General features: G+C 40.0%; 1 protein-coding gene across 10 annotated transcripts in view; it reads right to left on the bottom strand.

Annotated features, from left to right (window-relative positions):
* CLOCK (clock circadian regulator) overlaps window positions 1-23,069 on the bottom strand; it is a 430,837-nt gene that overhangs the window by 191,265 nt on the left and 216,503 nt on the right. For 9 of the 10 annotated variants that reach the window (XM_029587462.1, XM_029587474.1, XM_029587432.1 and 6 more), the window contains one exon: window positions 17,106-17,195. In XM_029587462.1, the coding sequence (XP_029443322.1) occupies window positions 17,106-17,195 (90 nt within the window). The remainder of the gene's footprint in view (window positions 1-17,105; window positions 17,196-23,069) is intronic. The other variant, XM_029587501.1, reaches the window with a different exon arrangement.

The following is a 23,069-nucleotide window of genomic DNA, read 5'->3' as shown; positions in this document are numbered from 1 at the left end:
CATGTCATCTGACAGTGCTGAACAGATCTTTCTCTCCTAGATCATAGAGCTTTAACTCTACTGAGCATTCGCAGGAGTTCCCACATACGCACTTCCCTCATGTACCTCGTATGGCAGAGCTTAGCTTCAGTTAGGTAGCTGATTCTCCAAGGAGGCGTGCGGGTATTAAGATTCCTGCTGTTTTCGGAGAAACCTGTTTACGGTAAGCAAACTTGCTTTCTATATCAATAAGCAGGGCTGAATTAGCCAGGATACGTGGGATTTAAGAAGCTGATGGCTGTATGGAGGAACACTTACTGAGTGTAACCTTGCCTCCCCCATGCAAAGTAGCCTACTGGGTGAACAGGCTGCGCAAAACTGTTTGCCCAAAGCTATTTTCACTTCTTGAGAGATTATTCAGACAGTAATGCCATGTGAAGGTGTGAACTGATGACCAAGTTGCAGCTTTCTAAATGTCTTCAATAGCTACTGCTCACAGATGAGCCACTGAGGTAGCTATGGCTCTCACCTGAAAAGCCTCGAAAGTCTGTGATCTGGAGGCCAGCAAAATTATAGCAGTGTGCAGTATAGTTTGCCAGCCAGTTGGTCAACGTGTGCTTGGCAACTGCTTTTCCTAGCCTGTCTGGATTATAAGTGACAAAAAGTTGAAAAGCCACTGAATGGAGGGCCTTCTCCCCTTCGAGTGTATGAGGACTTAGAAAGAATGTGGGCAACATAATGGCTTGAGTCAGATGAAAAGCTGAAACTACTTTTGGCAGAAACTTGGGGTGAATGTAAAGTATTACGCTGTTGTAGAAAAACTGCATGTACAGTAAGTAATGAACCAATGCGTGAAGCTCACTGAATCTTCTATTCAAAGTAATGGTGACTAAGAACACCACTTTTCAGGTGAGGAATAAGGAAACTGACTTGATTGTAAGGCGGTTTCATTAATTGTGCCAATATTGAGATCCCATGGCACCAGCAGTTTGTTACAAGTCCTTCATGAATGTCAACACTAGGATGTATGGAAATTGGTTTGTCAGCCACTTGAACATGGTAAGCCACAGAGCAGCTGAGATGCACTTTGACCAATGACATGCCGAGACCCGAGAAGAAGAGGGAGAATAAGTACTATAGCATCTCCTTTGGTTCACAGGCAAACAGGTCCAGGTTGCTGGCTTGACAAGATAAAAATCTTTTCCATTTAAAACTGAAAGCTGGTGGTCACGTGACATGCTAAGCAGGAACCAGACATGGTTTTTGCCTGCTCTGGGGGCCACTTTGCAATCTCACTACATCAGTCAAGTTCAGCCCCTATTTGTTGACTAAAATTAATATTTTATTACACAGCATAAAATACCTCAACCTGAGGAATGACTACAAAAATCGGCAAAAAGAAGATGAGAAAGTAAGGCTCCAGGATCCCAAAAGAAGCCATAGGTTAGGGCCTAAGCAGAGCAGGGCTGTTGGACCCAGAGTTGTTACTGCATGCATCCTTAATTTCTGCACAAAATGGTAATTATACAAGCACTTCGCAGAGGGGCCATACTCTCTATGGATGGTAAGAAAGTTTTGATATTTCAGGATTATTCTGTCAAGTTGGCCCAGAAACATAGGGAGTTTACGCCAATGTACTCCAAGATTTTTCAAACTCAAGGTCCAATTTATGTTACAATATCCTGCCAAACTCAGCATGTTCTATAATGGTGAAACACAGCTCTGCGTAGCCTCAGGATGCCCACTCCTCTCTCAGTAAAATGAATGCAGGACAGAATGACTAAGATAGTTTGTTTCCTATTATCGTAAAAGACTGGGATTGAGGGGATAGATATCTCTAAGATCCTGGGTTTCCAAAATAAAATAAGGATGTTCAATCTGGAAATTTTTCCTATTTTTAGTTTTGATGCTGCTTGATTTTTTTTGGAGGATAGTAGGTTATCTGGACATTGTTTTGCCTTGAACTATAACATAGCTTGGTGCATATGATAGCTCACAGCGTGCACAGTGCAGGACAGTTGTTTGAAACACTAGCTTTGCTTTTTATAATGCCGAACGTTTCAAGATGTGGTGATTAGAAACCCCTTGGATTATGAGTTCTGATTTCTTCCTCAGTAGAACTTCAGTATGGGTAAATTGACCACACGGCATGACTGCTGTTATGCCTAGAGGCACGATTATATAGTTATGCCAGTTGAATTTATATGCAGTGTGACTTAGCAGTACTGAAGCAATGGCTTTCTATGGCATAATCTGTTATGTCTGTGTGCTATGTAATTTGCAGATCCTTGGAAGAGAAATCTCTATTTTCTATGAGGGTTTTTTTTTTTTTTGTTTGTTTTTTAGCACTTTCAAGTTATTGAGGAGCAAGTTAGCCCGCGGGGTGCCGTAAAAGAGTTCCCAATGAAATAACACTGTAGACTCCTCCTCAGTGTTGTCAGAAGATTTTGCTGGCTCTAGAATTTGAAGTCTTCTACCTTGTGCTGGACTTCTAATTTTTTTGAGACTTTGCTAGAGTGATTTGTATTGTTACAGATTTTTTGCTGTCTTGGCTGAAACGATGCAAGACTGTTTTTGGGTGGGTTTGGGTGAGGAGGGATGCTAGTACCAAATTTTGCTTTATTGCAGGATGGTGGGGTGGCCTCCCTCCATATTAATGTGATTGTCCAGAAGAGAGAAGTAGATTAAGGGATATAAGGAGATGGGAGGATGGAGAAGGGAAACAGGGTGGGGAGAAGAAGGGGTTTATTTATTTATTTATTTAAAGGTTTTTATATACCGAGGTATGGCTGGATGCCTTCACCCCGGTTTACAGACAACAACCAATTACATTTGACAGTAAGCATTTAGTGGTAACTGAGTCAAACAACGATACTTATTACAATTAATCGTAACAAATTAACATTTAAACATTTACCATTTTAACAGGTTATGTCAATTGTTTTGACTGGGTAAGAGGGATAGGTAACTTTGGGAAAGTCAAGTTTTATGGGATAAACTTGTTTATAATGTTTGGAGACATAGTTTTAGGTGTGATATTGTAAGTCATGAGATGTAAGGTTAAATATCAGTGTTAGATATTTTCGATATGTTCTGTGAGCTTAACCGATACCGTCCTTGAATGTTTGACTGAATATCCATGTTTTGAGCTCTTTTTTAAAAGATTTTATGCTACTTTGTGAGCTCAGGTTTTCTGGTAGTGAGTTCCATAAATTTGGACCAGCGATAGATATGGCTCTATTTCTGGTTATGGATAACTTAGCTAGTGGGAGTGATGGTATTATAAGATTTAATTTACTTGCTGTTCTGGTCGTATGTTGTGCTCTGTGTATCTGTATGATGTGGTCAAGGGCAGTGTTATCTGCCTTGTATATTGCATTATGAAGAATTGTTAAGATCTTGAATTCAATTCTTTTTTCAACCGGAAGCCAATGTAGGCTCTTGAGTACGGGGGTGATGTGGTCTGATTTCTTCTTGCCTGTTAGTACTCTAGCAGCAGCATTCTGTAGTAGCTGCAGAGGTTTTAAGGCTACTTTAGGCAGACCTATCAGGAGTGAGTTGCAATAGACAAGGCTGGTGAAGATTAGGGATTGTAGGACTGTCCTGAATTCTTGGTGGTGTAGCATTGGTTTTAGATGTTTGAGTATTTGGAGTTTATGGAATCCTTCTTTCGTTTTTGTGGAGATGTGCTTTTTGTAGTTTAGTTCACTGTCAATCCAAATTCCTAGGTCTTTTACATTTTCTTTAAGTTGTATGGAGATGTCATCTATTTGAAGAGGTGGTGTGGTCTTTGCTCCTGCATTTTTTCTTCCTATTAGAATGCATTCGGTCTTGCTCATGTTTAGGCATAGTTTTAGGTTGTTTAGTAAATTTCTAATAGAGTCAAGATAAGATGCTGCTAGTATCAGTGCTTCTTCGATTGTGGTGGAATGAGGAGTTGTATGTCATCGGCATACATATAGAAAGTTAATCCTAGGCTTGATAGAAGTTGGCATAGGGGGAGTAGATAAATATTGAAGAGTGTGGCTGAGAGCGCAGATCCTTGTGGAACTCCTGATTCGAGGGGGATTGCTTCCGATGAGGAGTTGTTGATGGAGACCTTGAAAAATCTGTCTTTTAGGAAAGAAGTGAACCAATCCAGAGTTTTAACAGCGAGCCTGATGTTTGCTAGGCTTGATATTAGTGTTTTGTGATCGACTGTATCAAAGGCAGCGGAGAGGTCGAGGAGGATTAGTAGAGGCCTTATATTGTTATCAAATCCTCTGAGTATATTGTTTGATAGGTTGAGCAGTAGTGATTCAGTACTGTGGTTTTTCCTGAAGCCGTGTTGAGTGGGCTGAAGAATTTTGTAGTTGTCAAGGTGATCATTGAGTTGTTTCAGGACCGCTTTTTTTGTCATTTTTGCTAGAAGGGGTAGGATTGATATTGGACGGTAGTTGTTCAGGTCATCTGGATTCTGGTTCTTTCTTTTTAGTGTTGGTTTGATTGTTGCAGTTTTTAGTTTGATTGGTTTGGCTTGGGGATTGATTGGTTTGGCTTGGGGAGGCTATAAGAGAGGGGCCAGGAGTGTTTAGGTAAAGAAGAGGGGGAAGTTTGTTCTCTTTTGTGAGGTCCGTTTCTTTAGAAAGTGCTGATGACCTGATTTTTTGTTCTTGATGGGTGTTATGGGTGGAAAATTGGAAACAGAGGACCCTTCAGATACAGTGGCTTACAAAGGTATTTGACCCCCTAAAAAGTCAGCAGATTTGTGTGGATTATAAATGATACTTATACAGATTGTTCCAGACAATATGCTTATTGCAAACCAGTATGCTTATAAAGTAAATTTTCAAATTCACAATTCATTATTTTTCTGCATTTTTTGTAAAATATAATTAAAAACTGAAAAATGCTGCTTGCGTAGGAATTCAACCCCTTCACACTAGTATTTGGTAGAACCACCTTTTGCTGCAAAAACAGCTTTAAGTCTGTTGGGGTAAGTTTCTACCAGCTTTGCACATTGTTTGGGAGTGAGTTTTGCCCATTTTTCTTGGCAGATTTGCTCCAGGTTGTTCAAGTTGGTTGGATGATGCTTATGTACTGCAATTTTCAAATAGTGTCACAGATTCTCGATTGGATTAAAACCTGGATTTTGACTTGGCTAATTTTGTTGTTCAACCACTCCTGTGTTGCTTTCACCTTGTGCTTGGGATCACTGTCCTGCTGAAAGGTTAACTTTCTTCCAAGTTTTAGATTTTTAGCAGACTGAAGGTTGTCTTGCAGTATTTCCCTGTATGTTGCACTATTCATCCACCCTGCAGTTTTGAAAGATACCTAGTCCCTGCTGAGGAAAAGCATCCCCACAACATGATGCTTCCTAGCCTTTTTTCGGAGACTGCAAAGACAGTCATGAGATGAAATTATCGCTTTTATGATAAAGTACCAGAGGGATCTAGACAGTAGACTGCTGAAAATAGAGAAGTAGGTGTCTAACCCTGCATCCTATCGATCAATCTCGCTGACCTATTAAGACCTAAATTTTCTGACCAAGATCATGGCTGACTGATTGGCACTTATGCTCCCAGAATTGATAAGTGATGGTCAGTGAGACACAGGTACGCTGTAACTAATAAACTGAGAATATTGGCTTCCTTATTACATGGCAAACTGTCATTTCATCAATTTTAGTCAGCCTTGATGCTGAAAATTAGTTCAACTGGGAGAGTTGGCTATATCTTTTTAATGTACTGGAGAAGTCAGTTTCTCAGAGGCTTTTTCTAAATACATTAAAGTTATTATATGCAAACCCAAGAGCTGCATTACTAATCAATGGAGTGCGAACTGAGGAGTTCAGTCTTCAGAGAGGGTCTCATCAAGGGTGTGTCTTTTCCTTCTTTCTTTGGACCAGTTACGAAAGAATATACACGGTTTGGAAAACATTCATTGGATTAAAATGGGGAATCACAAATTCAAGGTGGCTGATTTTGCAGATGACATTTTAGTGCATCTGGCTAGACCAGAGAGCTCTTTGGCCAATTTGATGAGAGAATATTCTTTATTTGGATCTTTTTCAGGCAGCTTTAGAAATACAACCCAGGATTAAAGCCTACTGGGGGAATGAGATTCCCCTTGAGTTGGCCAATGTTTCTTTTAAATATCTGGGGATTATACTTCCCTCTAATTTGGATAATCTATATAAATTAAATATTCTTCCTCTTAGAGGTCAGATGAAACTAGAAATGCAATGGTGGTGTTCTCTTCCATTAACTCTGGTTGGTGGAATCAACCTGCTTAAAATTGTTCTTTTGCCTAAATGGTTATTAATTCTGCAATTGCCAACTATATGAATTCTCAATAAAGATCTCAAATTAATCCATCAGGGTGTTTCAAGATTTGTATGGAGGGGAAAGAAGTCCAGGATAGCAGTGAAACGTTTGATGGGAGACTTAGCAGGAGGAAGCCTAAGATTTCCCAGATTGGAGGGATACAATATTGCCTGCTTGTTATGACATGTTAGATACTGGCTATTTGACAATTATTATTACACTTCTTTGGGTTTGAGAAGCAATTTATTTCTCCTATGCATTTATTTTCTGCATGCTCAATTTTCTGTGCTACCCAAATTGCTAAGAACTCATTTTCCTATCATGTAGGAAGGCATGGAAGTCTCTCGGTGATAAGCTGGGACATACCTATGGGATTTCCCCCTTTTACTTATACAAGGGAATTTAGACTTTTACCCAGGTATGCAGTACAAGGTTTTTAATAATTGGGCTCTAAAAGGCATAACTCAAATTCAACAAGTGACAGACAAAAATGGAATTATTTTCTGTATGTCCAGCAAACATATGGTGTGGACTGCAAAGATCTTTTCGCTTATTTCAAATTTACCATACCCTGGGCTCAGACAAATTAACTGCTTTTTGTGTTAAACTGGAAGAATTTTTTTTAAAGTTGAGGAACTGGAGAAGATATTCTTGATGTTGTATAAGTCTTTACTGGTGATTTCTCCTTCAATTTATTACGGTCCCTTGCTAGACCACTGGAAAAGGTGTAGCTGCAAAGGTTAAAAGTATACAACTGGCGAGGACATTGTTTAAAAATACAATCTTAGAAGCGCAGTCCAGATGTATTCCATGCATTTAGAAAGGTGGGAGGAAGGCAAAACAAATAACAGTATGATTATAAGGTGAGGTGAAAGAGGCTATTTTAGCCAAAAAAAAATCCTTCAAAAATTGGATGAAGGATCCATTTGAAGAAAATAGGAAAAAGCATAAACACTGTTAAGTTAAGTGTAAGGCAGGCTAAGAGAGAATTTGAAATGAAGTTGGTCGTAGAGGCAAAAACTCATAATAAAATCTTTTCTAAATATATCTGACACAAGAAACCTGTGAGGGAGTCGGTTGGACCGTTAGATGACAGAGGGGTTAAAGGGGCTCTTACGGAAGATAAGGCCATTGCAGAAAGACTAAATAAATTCTTTGCTTCTGTTTACTAATGAGGATGTTGGAGAGATACCGGTTGCGGAGATGGTTTTCAAGGGTGATGATTCAGATAAACTGAACCAAATCAATGTGAACCTGGAAGATGTAGTAGATCAGACTGACAAACTAAAGAGTGCCAAATCACCTGGACCAGATGGTATGCACCCCAGGGTTCTGAAGGAACTCAAAAATGAAATTTCAAATCTATTAATTAAAATTTGTAACCTATCATTAAAATCATCCATTGTACCTGAATACTGGAGGGTGACCAATGTAACCCCAATATTTAAAAAGGGCTCCAGGGGCGATCCAAGAAACTATAGACCAGTGAGACTGACTTCAGTGCTAGGAAAAATAGTGCAAATTATTCTAAAGATCAAAATCACAGAGCATATACATAGAAACACAGAAACATAGAAATGACGGCAGAAGAAGACCAAATGGCCCATCCAGTCTGCCCAGCAAGCTTCCCTCATTTCTTCTCCCATACTTATCTGTTTCTCTTAGCTCTTGGTTCTAATTCCCTTCCACCCCCGCCATTAATGTAGAGAGCGGTGATGGAGCTGCATCCAAGTGAAATATCTAGCTTGATTAGTTAGAGGTAGTAGGGGTAGTAACTGCCGCAATAAGCAAGCTACACCCATGCTTATTTGTTTTTACCCAGATTATGTTATACAGCCCTTATTGGTTGTTTATCTTCTCCCCTGCCGTTGAAGCAGGGAGCTATGCTGGATATGCGTGAGGTATCAGTTTTTTTCTTCTCCCCTGCTGTTGAAGCAGAGAGCTATGCTGGATATGCATCGAAAGTGAAGTATCAGGCACATTTGGTTTGGGGTAGTAACCGCCGTAACAAGCCAGCTACTCCCCGCTTTGTGAGTGTGAATCCATTTTTTCTTCTCCCCTGCCGTTGAAGTTATGCTGGATATGCGTGAAGTATCAGTTTTTCTTTTCCCCTGCCGTTGAAAGACATTGTTAATGGAACACAGCATGGATGTACCCAAGACAAGTCTTGCCTCACAAATCTGCCTCATTTTTTTTGAAGAGGTTAATAAACATGTGGATAAAGGTGAGCCAGTAGATGTAGAGTACTTGGATTTTCAGAAGGTGTTTGACAAAGTCCCTCATGAGAGGCTTCTAAGGAAACTAAAAAATCATGGGATAGGAGGCAGTGGCCTTTCGTGGATTAAAACTGGTTAAAAGACAGGAATAAGAGAGTAGGATTAAATGGTCAATTTTCTCAGTGGAAAAGAGTAAACAGTGGAGTGCCTCAGGGATCTGTACTTTGACCGGTGCTTTTCAATATATTTTTCAATGATCTGGAAAGGAATACGACAAGTGAGGCAATCAAATCTAAAGATAATACAAAATTATTCAGAGTAGTTCAATCATAAGCAGATTGTGATAAACTGCAGGAGACCTTGCAAGACTGGAAGACTGGGCATCCAAATGGCAGATGAAATTTAATGTGGACTAGTGCAAAGTGAAGCATATAGGAAAAAATAATCCATGTTGTAGTTACATAATGTTAGGTTCCATATTAGGAGCTACTACCCAGGAAAAAGATCTAGGCATCATAGTGGATAATACATTGAAATTGTCAGCTCAGTGTGCTGCGGCAGTCAAAAAGCAAACAGAATGCTAGGAATTATTAGGAAGGGAATGATGAATAAAACGGTAAATGTCATAATGCCTCTGTATCTCTCCATGGTGAGACCGCACTTTGAGTACTGTGTACAATTCTGGTCACCACATCCCAAAAAAGATATAGTTGTGATGGAGATGGTACAGAGAAGGGTGACCAAAATGATAAAGGGGATAGAACAGCTCCCCTACGAGGAAAGGCTAAAGAGGTTAGGGCTGTTCAGCTTGGAGAAGAGATGGCTGAGGGGGGGATATGATAGAGGCCTTTAAAATCATGAGAGGTCTAGAACAGGTAAATGTGAATCAGTTATTTACTCTTTCGGATAATAAAAGGACTAGGTGGCATTCCATGAAGTTAGCAAGTAGCACAATCAAAACTAATTGGAGAAAATTATTTTTCACTCAAAGCACAATTAAGTTCTGGGATTTGTTGCCAGAGGATTTGGTTAATGCAGTTAGTGTAACTGGGTTTAAAAAAGGCTTGGATAAGTTTTTGGAGACGTCCATTAACTGCTATTAATCAAGTTGTCTTAGAGAATAGCAGTAGCATGGGATCTGTTTAGTGCTTTGTTACTTGCCAGGTAATTGTAGCCTGGATTGGCCACTGTTGGAAATAGGATGCTGGGCTTGATGGACCCCCTTGGTCTGATCCAGTATGGCAATTTCTTATGTTCTTAAGCTAATGATTACTTTCAGAAAATCAACTACACTCTTGTTTCAAGTAAATACTGAATGTTGTGTCATGTGCTGCTCTGAAGGAAATGCAATATAAAGTTCTGAGGTAGTCAAACTTCTTTTCTTCTAGAGTTTTTTTGGGCTAAACACCTGAGTCTGACATCTGTCAAAAATAGGGTCATTGTTTTTGTTCATGTGTTGAAATTCATAGATTTTGGAGTAAACTGCCTCAATTTCTTTAATCTGTTATTGGTCAAGAAATCCTTTTCATGCCAGAGGAGGTTTTTCATATTTCTGCTTCTTTTAGGACTAGAGAGCAGGGTCTTAGACGTTTTGCTAGGAAAAGCAGATTTTTAGGGAAAAAGACTATTCTTTTGGTATGGATGTCTTCTAAAGCACCCTCTTTTGGGGCATGGAGGAATGCTCTACATTAGTTGATGCTAATGGAAAAATTGACTTCTTCGTGCTCTTTCAAGGGCAGTATAGGATGTAAGTATTCTCTCCCAGAAACAGAAGCCATGTTCTTTCTTCCAGCGTTAAGCTTCCAAGTTTTTTACTCCTTGTTAATTGTAACTTTGCCTTATTCTCTTCTATTGTTATTATCCTCAGTTATTTGTCTTAGTTATCCCCTTGTTCTTTGTAAACCGATCCGATATGGTTTTACTATGAAGGTCGGTATAAAAAAGTGTTAAATAAATAAATAAATGTTCTTAGTGACTTGTATCTCCGAACTCTTTCTCCTAGAACATTATATGATATTGCATATCTTGGGATTTTTTTTCCTTTTTTTTTTTTTTTTTTTTTTTTGAACAGCATTCATTTTCCTGGAAGTTTTTGTAGATTAGGCTGTGGGGTGGGTTTCTATGAGGATGATGATGAATGAAGTTTGCTAGTTGAGGAGAAAATTGAAATTTTGATATTATTTCTATGCTGTTTGAGGTGCATAAATAACAAAGAACATTACACATTGTTTGTAAAGTTTGCATATTCTTTAATAAAAAGTTTGAACATAATACTGAAAACTTTTTCAGTTGAAATCTTCCTTGGACAATGACAGCATTAAGATTAGCTAAACATTCATGCTGTCAAGTTGAGAGAGGGAGGTTTTGGACAGACTCTCCTCTTGGGTTAGCAAAGTCAGATTGAATCCCAGAGGGATTAGACAACTGATTGACAATCTGATGAGGGCCAAGAACCATACTTGTCTAGGCCACACTGGAGAAATGAGGATCAGATGCACCTGGTCCTTTAGTGCCTTCTACACTGTTTTTCACTACTGTTCTCACATACAGCAGGATTTGCATCCCACTTAAGCAGAAAAGTTTCCAGAGTGGATCTGAACATGCTGTAAAAAAATGTAGCAGAATTTTTGCACTTTCCTGTTGTCCTCTGATTTTGAACAACTTGGTCAACAGGCAACCCCAGACATCGCACAATCTGCTACTGTTGATCTAGAGAAATGTGGGAATGACACACACTGCTGAGACGATCTGCCAAAATGTTGGAAGTCCTAGAAAGCTAGATTGCTTGTAGGAAGGCTCTGTGACTGTAAGCCCATTCCCATATTCTTAGGGACTCTTGGCAGAGGGACCATGACCCTGTGTCCCTTGCTATTTGGTTGTCAGTTTGGATCAGAATTCTCTTTCCCTGAAGGAGATATGAAAAACTCTCAATACATGTCTGATTGCTTGTAGCTCCAAAAGACTGATCTGAAACAGATGTTCTGTTGATGACCAGACTCCTTGATTTCAGAAGAAGCCTGTGTGTGCGCCCATCCCGATGGACAAATCCTTTGCTAGCGTTACTTGATAAGGCAAAAGCCAAAATTTGAAATGCCATCTCCAGGATGTTTGGATTTAGCCACCACTGGAGAGATCCCTTCATATCTGCGGTGACCCTCACCGCAGATATTAAGGGATGACAAAGGTTGAAACAACCAATCCACTGAGCGCAGAGCCCTAGTGAAGAATCTGCATGCTTAGGTGAGTCATGGGAACCATAAGTATTGCTGCTGCCATGTGTTCTAGGACAACCAGAATTTTTCAAGCCGGGATTTGATCTCACTATATTAGAATATAGATCAAGATTCGAAGGAAAAATGCTCTCTCTGACTGTAGGAACACTGTTTCCTCCAAGGAGTCAATTCATGCCTGATAAGTTTCATTCTCTGGGTAGGGACAAGGTTCAGCTTGGTGAAGTTGATAATGAATATCAGCAACTGAAAGAGCTGGACTATCTTCTGCAGGAAATCTAACACCACTGCTTGGGAAGGCCCTATTACTAACCAGTCCTCCAGGTAAGGAAAGACAAATTCCCTGTTAATGAAGATGCACCACTGCTATTACTAGATATTTAATGAAGACCCTCAGAGCCGCCAAGAGCCCAAAGGGAAAACCCTGTACTGGTAGTGAGAGAAATCCACTATGAAGCAGAGGTATTTTCAATGGGAGTGATATATGGATATGCGAATGTATGCATCTTTCAGATCCAAGGTGCACATTCAATTTCCTACTTGAATGAAGGGCAAGATCGTACAGAGAAAGTTAATTTTGAACTTCTCCCATAACAAGCTCTCGTTCAGACAATTACCCCGACTTCTTGGGGATAAGTAAAAGTGGGAGTAGAACTCCTTGTCAAGTTCCTTAAGAGTTACTGATTCTATTGTCTGCTGAGAAGTATCTCCACTTCAAGAGAAAGCTGGGTCACGTAAGACAGAACTAGACTGAAGGCTGAACAATGGTGCAGAGCTGGAGGATGGGAGAAGTGCAAACTGTAGCCACAATTTTGAGAACCCAATGGTCCTTGCTGATTTTTCTCCACTATTCCAGGGAAACATGAATCTTCCCCCTTACTGCAGAGGTTAAGGCCTGAGAGTCGAGTCCCATCAAAAACTAGGCCCAGGCTTCGACTGGATTTGTTATGGTGTCTTTGTATAACATTTCTTGCACTGAGATCCACAAGCCAGAAGCTGCTGTTGTGGAAGCACGGGTAGTGCATAATTCCTTTGAAATTGGTGGAAAGGGCATCTCTGGAAGAAAGTTTAAAAGCAAAGTAAGGTCACCTAAAAGAAGTTGTTCAGGTCCTGTCAAGAAAGACTGGATGGCAGCATGCTGCTCCTTATTTGGGCAATTGTTTCCCTGACCTAGTCTCCAAAAAGGTTGTTCCATGAACAGGGCACATTGGCCAAGTTGTCATGAACATCTTCACACAAGCTGCTGGCTCTCAACCAAGCCATCCAGAATGCTCCAATGGCCGCTGCAGAATATCTCAATGTGGTATCAAATGCACTCTTCCATGTTCAGATAGACCTGCTGATAGTCTGCCTGTTCGTCATATGGTGACTATCATGACTTAGGTTTGTCAATACAATTGTGTAAATATTGAACCACAGTGAAGTGGTGTCCCACAATGTGGGCATTGAGCATCAAATTCTGGAAGACCCTTTTCCTCAAATTATCCAATAGTCTAGTGTCTTTACCTGGTGGGGTACTGGAGAAAATTCTGGTCTTCTTAGCCCTTTTAATGCTGACTCCACTACCACTGACAGATGCAGCAGCTGAACTACTTCAAACCCTGGAATTAATTTCCTGGCTACTGAGGGACAAGACACCCACATTTTCCCACATTCTTGTTTGCAAATCCCATAGAATCGAGTGAACCAGGATTGCTGCAGGCTTGGACGGAATTTCCAGAATCTGGAGAACTCCAAATACCTTGGTACATAGGTCCTTGTTCTTACGGATATTGATTCCCATCGCCTTACCCACATTATCCAAGAATTTGAAGTATAAGAGATGCTCTGGAGAATCAGGTAGGGGGTCTGAGGGAATCCCCATAGACCCTTCCTCAGAACCAACAGTTAAATGGACACTAACCTTTGACCTCAATGATTACTAAGGCAATCAAGGCAGGGACCCTGGTTGTCTCTGAGGGGAATATTCCCAGTGCTTGCTCCAGATGGTACTGTCCCATGCTCCCTCCTTAGACTCGCTACATTCCTCTGCAGATAGGAATGGTTGGAGGCTAGATATTATCACTAAGACTTCTGAAGTGAGCTCCTAAGGCACAGAGGAGAGAAGGATTCCCCCTTGAGGAAATACATCAATTATTCTGGACAGGAAAGGTTGAAGGTTGCTTCCTTGTCACTTGCTGCCAGTGAAGCAAATAAAGTCTTCACCAGTTCTGTTACCTGGTCTATGGGCTGTTATGTTCTCTGACAAGGAACTGGGAAACAGACATCCTCTTCTGAGACCAGTATAAATTTGTTTTCTTGAGAAGCTCCTATGGGACTCCAGGAGGGAGCCCCGCCTGGTTCAAATTAAATGGGGGATGCACAGAGGCACCTCAGAGCAAATTGGTTCTGGCATCTCCAAAGTCTTCACTCAAAGAGACAGGATGGATATAAGGACATCAAGTTAGAAAGAGGTAAGTACAATGAATCATCTTTAAGAGTCCCTCAGTTATCGTTCCTGCACTGTCAGGGCCAGGGACTGGTGCTCCAACTGCATCAGGAGGATGGATGACGCGTTTTATCAGGCGCTGGCATAACAAGGCACTCACCACCCTAGGTCAATTATGGAAAGATGGTAAACTCATATCTTTCCCGGAGTTGCAGGCTCAGTATTCCTTGGCTAAGTCAGACCACTATACTTATACACAATTATTCCATGTTTTCTCCAAACGTAGGCTAATAAAGCTATTTGGTCAGGAAAAGCCTATATTTGTGAAATTTTGCGAGAATGCTGACATATTTAGGAGACATATCTCTAGGATTTATGCCTTATTAAATGGGGGACAAGGAAATAAACACACACATCTAGTGAAATGGGAAGTGGAGCTCGCCGACACTATGACTGAAAAGACATGGGAGATGTGTCACTTACGCATAGCTAGAAGTTCGGTCTCAGTGACTCTAAAAGAGAACGGCTATAAATTACTTTATTGCTGGTACTTAACACCAGAGCGATTACACAAAATGTCCGTACGGCATACTGCTCACTGTTGGAGGTTATGTGGAATGGTGGGTACCTTCTTTCATATGTGGTGGGAGTGTCCCAAAGTGGTACAAACATGGGTAGGAGTGCAGGACTATATTCAAAATTTACTGAAGACTACGATAACCCTGACTCCCAAGATCTGTTTTTATTGCAGGTAGCTCCTGAGGTGGGTACGACATGGCAAAGAACACTGATATCACAGATGATCCTAGCGACCAGATGCGAAATCGCGTACTGGTGAAAGAAATTAATTAATTAATTAAGCATTAATTTGGACGCTCCAGCAATAATCCTTGGAAATTTCGCCAAAACCAAACTCCTTCTCATCTCCCCAGAAAATAACACCACCATAATCCCTCCAGCCAACCCACTCTCCACCCAAGTGAGAGATTTAGGAGTCATAATTTATAACCGGATGAATCTGAAAGCATTTGTCAACCATACAACCAAGGACTGTTTCTACAAACTCCTAGGGCTGAAAAAGATAAAACCTCTTTTCCACTCTCATGACTTCAGAACGATTCTACAAGCAATAATCTTCTCAAAGATAGATTACTGTAACTCTATCTTACTAGGTCTCCCATCTTCTTACACTAAACCGCTACAGATGGTCCAAAATGTGGCAGCAAGAATTCTAACTAACAGAAGGAGGAGAGACCACATATCCCCTATCCTAAAAAACCTACATTGGCTGCCTATTCATTTCAGAATCATCTTCAAGTCCATCACCATGATATATAAAGCTATCCACCACCTTACTCCACTAGACCTACAATTCCCGCTCAGCCAACATAACTCCTCAAGACCTACCAGAGTAGCATACAGAGGATCTCTCCAGGTACCTCACGCCAAATCCACTCAGCATATTACTTTAAGAGAATGGACCTTCTCGACAGCTGGACCTTCACTTGGAATTCCATTCCACCTGATCTCCGACAAGAGCCTTGCCTCCCCACCTTCCGAAAAAGACTTAAGACTTGGCTGTTTAAACAAGCATTTCCAGACTCCTCCTAAATTTCACCTCTTCAACTTCCATAATGCAGCCACACCAGGTCATTGTAAATAACCTTATATGATGTTAAATTTCTACAGTACTTCTCTATTCTCCCGGTTCAATCATCCTTGTTCATTGTAACTGCTCTCTTCCTTTGCACAAGTTCCAGTTTTAATTTTTTGCACCCCCCTTGTTCAACTGTAAACCAGCATGATGTGATACCATGAATGCCGGTATATAAAGACCTTAAATAAATAACAAAAAAAAAAAAAAAGAAATCAGACACTTGCACTACATGATGTGATGGCCAGATTAGATAAGGTGTACCACATGAGCCACCTCATGGCTATACGAAATCATCAATTACTCAAATTTCAAAAAGTTTGGGAACCATATGTGAAGGGAAAGGCCACTGTTTAATGATATGGGAGTAAAACTTGTATAGTAGGTCGTGGCCTTCCAGGAGTTTACTCTCCACATACTGTCTTGACACATCACCTCAACATCAATGTTCACTTCTGTCATTAATATTACTTTTCAATGCCTTTCTCAAGTGTATGCCTAACACGATAGGAGCGGAGCGCCTGACGAGCGGGCTGGGGGAAGGGAGGGGAGAGGGAGTACATGGGGACTATACAGGGAAATTTGACAAGTTATCATAAAAGACACTGAGAAGACAATATAGTTCTAACATGTTAATTTATTGTAATGTATGCTGTTTACCAATCAACGAGTTACAGTACTGTATTATCACACTTTTGTAATTTGCTGTATTTACATATGATGACAGTTTGCTATCCAGAGGATTTCCTGTCTATTATGTAACTCTTGTTACTATAAATCACATTCTACTTGCAATGTGGTGTTGCTGTATTACAATCCTGTGCATTTTCTTGTTTTTAATCCAATAAAATATAAATTACAAAAAAAAAAAATACATGTGCAATGTTTCATGTTCATAGACTTTTTAACAATTAAAATCCATACATTTTAAAAATGTTCCCTCCAAATTTCAGTACAACAACCTTGTTTATTCAGACAAAATCAATATGCTTCAACCAGTATACATAAACAGGGTAAAACTGTATGTTCACATATAATTAGAGCCAATCATCAAATGTGGGCAATCCCAGAAAGTATGTAAACCACAATTTCATCAGTCACCAGAAGCACTGGGCATGTACCACAAGATGTGTGGCCATAACAAGGAGAAAACGCAGATTTCAAGATCTGTACTACAATCACCACCACAAGACTATGAACACTCAGCAATAAACACTCAGCTTTATTTTTAGGCGTACATATATATAAATACCACTTCACTAATACTCTATTTTGTGGATATCTCATACTTACTGGCAAATGTTCAAGTAAAGGAGTCACACTTTCAGATACATATATTATATTTCCATCTGTCATGATTGCTAGAAAAAAACCATCAAGAGCCTGAAATTAAACATGACAAAATTTAATTAAAGGAACACTAAATAGCATAGAAATCAAAAGCTCTATTTGGGAATCACACAGGTTGGAGACAAACTGTCTTAGTTACAGCAGAACTTCACCAGTTTATTCAAAAGATATGCATTAAAATGTTCTCTGAAATATGTATATTACTACTCTGTAGTGCTGCACACCATTAGAAAGTAAAAATAATGATTTACCTCCACATTTTATGGCCAATTCCAAGTGCTGGTTGTCCTCGGATGTTCCAGCAGAACCACATAAGGAAACAGATGTGGTGGCAGCAGGGCCTTGGGAGAGCCCTGCCAGTTCAATCATGGCAAGAAAGTTCTTGTATAACACTGAAGTATGGAGGCCAGTAACTTTTTTTTTTTAAACTATTTTTACCTCTCAGGATATATAAACAATATAAAATAGCTCTGCACACTCATGGGGGTGGGGGAACATTTCAACTATATAGTTTCTGGATGCTGCTTTAACCAATATGTATACTAAACAGACTGCAAGTAAATTTTAAGAGAGAACAAAACACCATAAATATTTATCGTGACATCTGGTAATGAGAATACACATACAACATTATGTTTCCTTCTAAGAGAGATAAAACAAAGAAAGGGCAAACCACTGACAAAGGCATACCAACTTTGACCTCAGCAAAGGATAATGATATAATCAGAGTCCCAAAGCTAGCTCACACCTCATGAAGTTTCTATCCAAAACATGTGACCTAAAGGCTCAGTATTTTAAGCTTGAAGGCACTGGGTCATAACTATTTAAGAGTAATTTATTATAATGTAGCCCTTTTTATTAAACATTTTTAAATTAATTTAAGTCATTTTTTTGTGTCGGGGATCAGCTCACTGTTCTACTACACAAAAAAAAAGTTCAAAAAGGCTATTAAAAAAAATTACCACATGAAACTATGCAAAAGGTTTCATGTGAAAACTATTTTAATAAAATCTCTATACTCTCTTAGAAAAGCACTGCCAGAGTTTCATGAATTTACCCAAAGGCTGAAGGATGAAAAAAACTTTTTTTAAATATAATAATGGTATGCATGGCCGCCAACGACTGGGCTATAGCGTTGAATGACTCAAAAACCGACCAAATGAGGTAGTGTACGCATTCTTGTGTGTCCAAAAGTACCTGTGGATATCCTGTGTTGCCTTGGGCCTAACAAGAGTTTCAGTTGCTGATTGTAATCATGTAAGTGCTGCACTATATAAAACTGGTGAAAAGCAATGTGGGCATGAAGCATCAAGTTCTGTAAAAAAAACATTTTCACAAAGTTGTCTAGCAGCCTAGGGTCTTTGCCTGGTGGAGCATTTCAGAAGATCCTTTTTTTTTTTTTTGGCCACTTTAGCACTCATTCTACAGTTGCACTATTTCAAACCCTGGGAGTTTTGAACTTTATATTTGAGGTTCAGCTTTCTGGCTACCAGTGGTGTAGCCAGAATTGATGTTTTTGGGTGGGCACAAGATTAACATGGATGGACTGCAGGCATGCAGGTCTGAGACCTATTAGTTGTATTGATAAATGCCGCCATATACTGCACCCTACAATGGCTTTCTAAGTAGTTTGCAAAAGCCATTATGTATCATGCGTGAGGTAAAAACATTTCACCTCAATTATTTCAAGCACTTACCAGCATTAAAAATTCCTTATAAATCTGTATTAATTTATTTTATATTTATTGCAGTTTATAAATGCACAAGTATATCATGTAAAAAGCAAAGAAAACAATCAGAGCCAATCAATCATGTAATAAAACAAAAATTGATGTATTCTTTCATGAATCCTCTTTGCAGAAAGCCAAAAATTATCAAATTACAATAAAATAGCACTAATCATCAGAACAGGTGCAGAACAGAGCTAGATCAATTCACTTTATAACTAACATGAAAAAAAAATATTCAAATTCTGGTGTCACCTCAGCAAAAAATATCCCTCCACTGCTATTTTGTGAAGTAACACAAACTCCAGCAAAGAAAGAGACATCTAGAACCTTGCCATACCACACAGTCACAGCACTGACTCTCAGGATTCAAATAACAGCAACCTTATGAAAAAGCAGCAATGCAAATACTACATCAGACCCTAGAACATAAATGCATCACCTACAGGAGTAACAGAACAAGCTGTACTATTACAGAGAAACTACATGTGAGCAGAAATACTGCACTTCAGTCACACACACACAGGCAAAACAGAGACCGACCTTTACCTAATATAGAAATAAGAGACTACAAATGGGAAACAGAAACATGCAGACAAAACCAAAATAGAAAGCCTGAAAAACTAGACTCTGAACAGTGGAATACTGAAGAAAGCAAAATACAAAAATATAAGAAATGCACATTTCCAAAGATGGCATATTCAAATTTGCTAAAATCTCAAAATAATTTTTTCTTTTTACCTTTGTCTGATCTTTGTATTTTTCTAATCAGTTGATCCTGGTCTCTTTTTCCCATTTTTCCTTGTTGCTCATTTCCTAATTGCTTTTCAGTATCTCTCTTGTACTACTGTCTTCTTCCCTTCCTCCCTCACACTCACCCACACATGCTTTCTCACAGACTCCCTCATACATATGAGCTCTCACTCTCATATGCTTCTCACCCACACACACGCTCACCCTCCCAATCACCCATTCTCACCCACATACACACACATTCAAGCACCCATTCTCACCCACACACGTTCATGACAGGCAAAGTGGTACTAAGAGTGGCATAAACATCCTAAGGTATCATGAGGGAGGAACGAAGCAGAAAAGGTAACAGGAAAACCCTCAAGGCGTCGATAAAGGAACAAAGTAGCACAAAGAATGGCAAAAACCCATCAAGGCACCATGAGAGGTACAAAGCAGCCCTCACTGTGACAAGAACACCCCAAGGTATAGAGAGTCTGGGGTATGGCAGCAAAACTGAGTAGAAGAAAGACTCCTAAGGTAAAGGGTAAGGGGTACAGCAGCAAGGTAGAGTGGCATGGGAAATGTCTGTCTTCCTGTTTAAGCACTTGCCAGATTTAATACAAAAAAATGATCTGTCATTTTTGTAACAAACTTTTATTAATTCCCTACTTGAAAATGATCTTGCTGCTGGGTGGAATTTTGGGTTTCTTGTAAAATTTGTTTTCAAATTGAAACTTTTGTCACAAACAGAAAATGACAATGGTCTCTCGTGTGGCTTTACTGGTAATTTACATAGATACATAGAAATGACAGCAGAAAAGGATCAAATGGTCCATCCAGTCTGTCCAGTAAGTTTATGGTAGTTTGTGCTATGCCATGTAGGTTACCCCATGCTTATATGTTTCCCAGACCATAAAAGTCAGGGCCCGCATTGGTTCCTGTTTGAATCCAGTTCCTCATTACAGCCCCCCCCCCCCCCCGTGCTTATTAGTTTCCCACACAAGCCCTTGACTTCTGTTGAATCCAATTCCCTGTTATGCCTTGTTGTTGAAGCAGAAAGCAATATCTGAGTTGCATCAAAGTAACAGTCTTGTTGGTTAAGGGTAGTAACCACGGCATCAGCAAGTTATCCCTATTCTTCTTTCCCCAGACTATAAAAGTCAGGCCCCTCGGTTGCTGAACGAATCCAATTCCCCTTTCCCCCTGCTGTTGAAGCAGGGAGCAATAATGGAGTTGCATCAACAGTATTCAAAGCTTATTGGTTACGGGTAATGGGTAATAACCGCCGCACCATCAAGTTACTCAATGCACTCTTTTCTTCATTTCCATCCTTTAGCTTTTAGAGTTCCACAGTATTTATCCCACGTCTTTTGAGTTTGTGAGGTTTGCTTTATTAAGAAAGCTTTTCCTATATTCTATAGCTTAGCAAATTCTTCCTTTTTTTTATTTTCTGGTGTTTTCTCACATGTTAATGGTCTCTCCTGGGCATGTTTTCTGTATATGTATATTGTATGCCTTCAGTATCAGATCTCTTGCTGTGATTTCAAAGCTACAGGATACCTAAAAAATGTAACACATACATCATGTACACATCTTTCTTCTGTTGATTGATTTCTCACCTTTTCCCGTGCTTATGATTTTACTGGCACTTTGCTCATATATAGGAGAATTCTCAGCTGAATTTCCTTGTTTCTTTGCTGATATACATTTATTCCTGCACTTTTTACCCCAGTCAGAATAGGAGGAAGTATCCTCTCTATGTGTTTCTGATAACATATTGTTCCCTTCCAGATTTTCACTGAGCTCCCAGTGATATATCCCTGTATTACTGTGTCTGGGATAAACTTCTTCTGAAGATTGGAGAGTAGCGTGGGATTGGAGTGTGGCATGGGATAAACACAGGGGATCCTGAGTGGCTAAAGGACAGAGAGGAAAAAGGGTAACCTGCACGGAGTAACAGCTGCTACACCAAAGAATAAAATCTATACAAAATAAAATAAAATAAACTTGCTGGGTAAACTGGATGGATCACTTGGGTCTTTTTCTGCCATCATTTACTGTGTTACTGTGTGTCAGAACCAGAAGAGATAGGGTGGTAGGTTTTTCTTTTTTATAAATTATTCCTTTTGGGGAGCAAAACATCCTAATATAAACAAGAAATAAGCAGGGTGGGCAAACTAGGCTGGGATCCTAGAATATGGTGGAGAACCAGAGAAGATGTGAGGTAGGAGGAAAAACTTGTATGATTTTTCTTTTTGTATACATTTTATTTTGAGGACAAAACACCCAGTATAACCAAGAAAGAAGTAGGGTGGAAGAACTAGGCTGGGATCCAAACAAGAAAGCATCAAAAACCCCAAGATGTGGCATCAGGGACAGCTAGGCATAGTGTCAGCAAGACCTCCAAAGTGCTTTCAGTCCTCTTGGGTGGAAATTCTGGAAAGCCCAGCAAAGGCAGATTGATTTAAAAACAAAAACAACTTTTCCATTAAGACCAGCGCCAGCCTTGAATGAGGAGGGCTCACAATGTCCACTGCCATTAAGAAGATATGTTCACTGGGCATGCTGGTTGGTAGGAAAGAAAGATAATGCTGAGACACCTTGGCTAGGTCTAGTCAGATTATGGACTTGCGTGCCCAATATGCCAACAGATCTGAGTCATGACCTCAATGGGCTTTGTTAGCTTATCAGAAAAATTTCTGCTGGGGTGGGGTGAGGGTCTCTTGCCAGCTGTTCCAACTATGGCCTGTGTCAGCAGAAAGAGTTCTGTAGGGGTTTTTATGGCTTTAGCATATTGAGATGGGGATTACTCTCTGGGATGGCCACTATTTCCTGTGCTATATCCCCACTGTGCCTCTAACTCTGGCACTCCTGTTCATGCACCCTAAATGCATGAACAGGAGTGCCAGAAGTCCTTGAAGGACTTCAAGATTTGTACCAGATGCCTCATCACTACCCAATCATGATGCCCCAGGGGACGAGCTGCATCTATCTCTGTTTCCAGAGACAGATCATGAAGGAGTGTCTGTTGCTCCACTTACCTCTGTAGGTGGAATTCCAGTGGTTGTCAATATCCTGAATAAGATGCTTATGAAGCATCCCAAATTCTTCCTGCTTCTCACAGAGATACCTAAATAGAAATGCCCTATTTTCCTACACCTCTCTATCAGGTCCTTCAGGACTAGATTCCCATGGTCGTTGGGTCCCAGCTGCAGTGCGTCCCTCACTGCCAGGTGCAGCAAGTGTTCAAAGCAACAGATCCCCCGAAAGATCCTGTCTTCCATTGCTTTTATCATATTTTTCTCAGTCACAAAGAAACCTGCCTCTTTGGTCTAGCTACCAATCCTCTAGCATCTTTCTTAAGGCTGAGAGGATAGTGCATGAGATATGAAGGCTATCCATCACCTGGGTGTGCAACACAGCCCACCTGAACCCTGATGCCTAG

This window comes from Rhinatrema bivittatum, chromosome 1, assembly GCF_901001135.1.
Source record: "Rhinatrema bivittatum chromosome 1, aRhiBiv1.1, whole genome shotgun sequence".
Classification (NCBI taxonomy): domain Eukaryota; kingdom Metazoa; phylum Chordata; class Amphibia; order Gymnophiona; family Rhinatrematidae; genus Rhinatrema; species Rhinatrema bivittatum.
The sequence above is the reverse complement of the archived record's forward strand: the minus strand, read 5'-3'. Positions and strand labels throughout refer to the sequence as shown.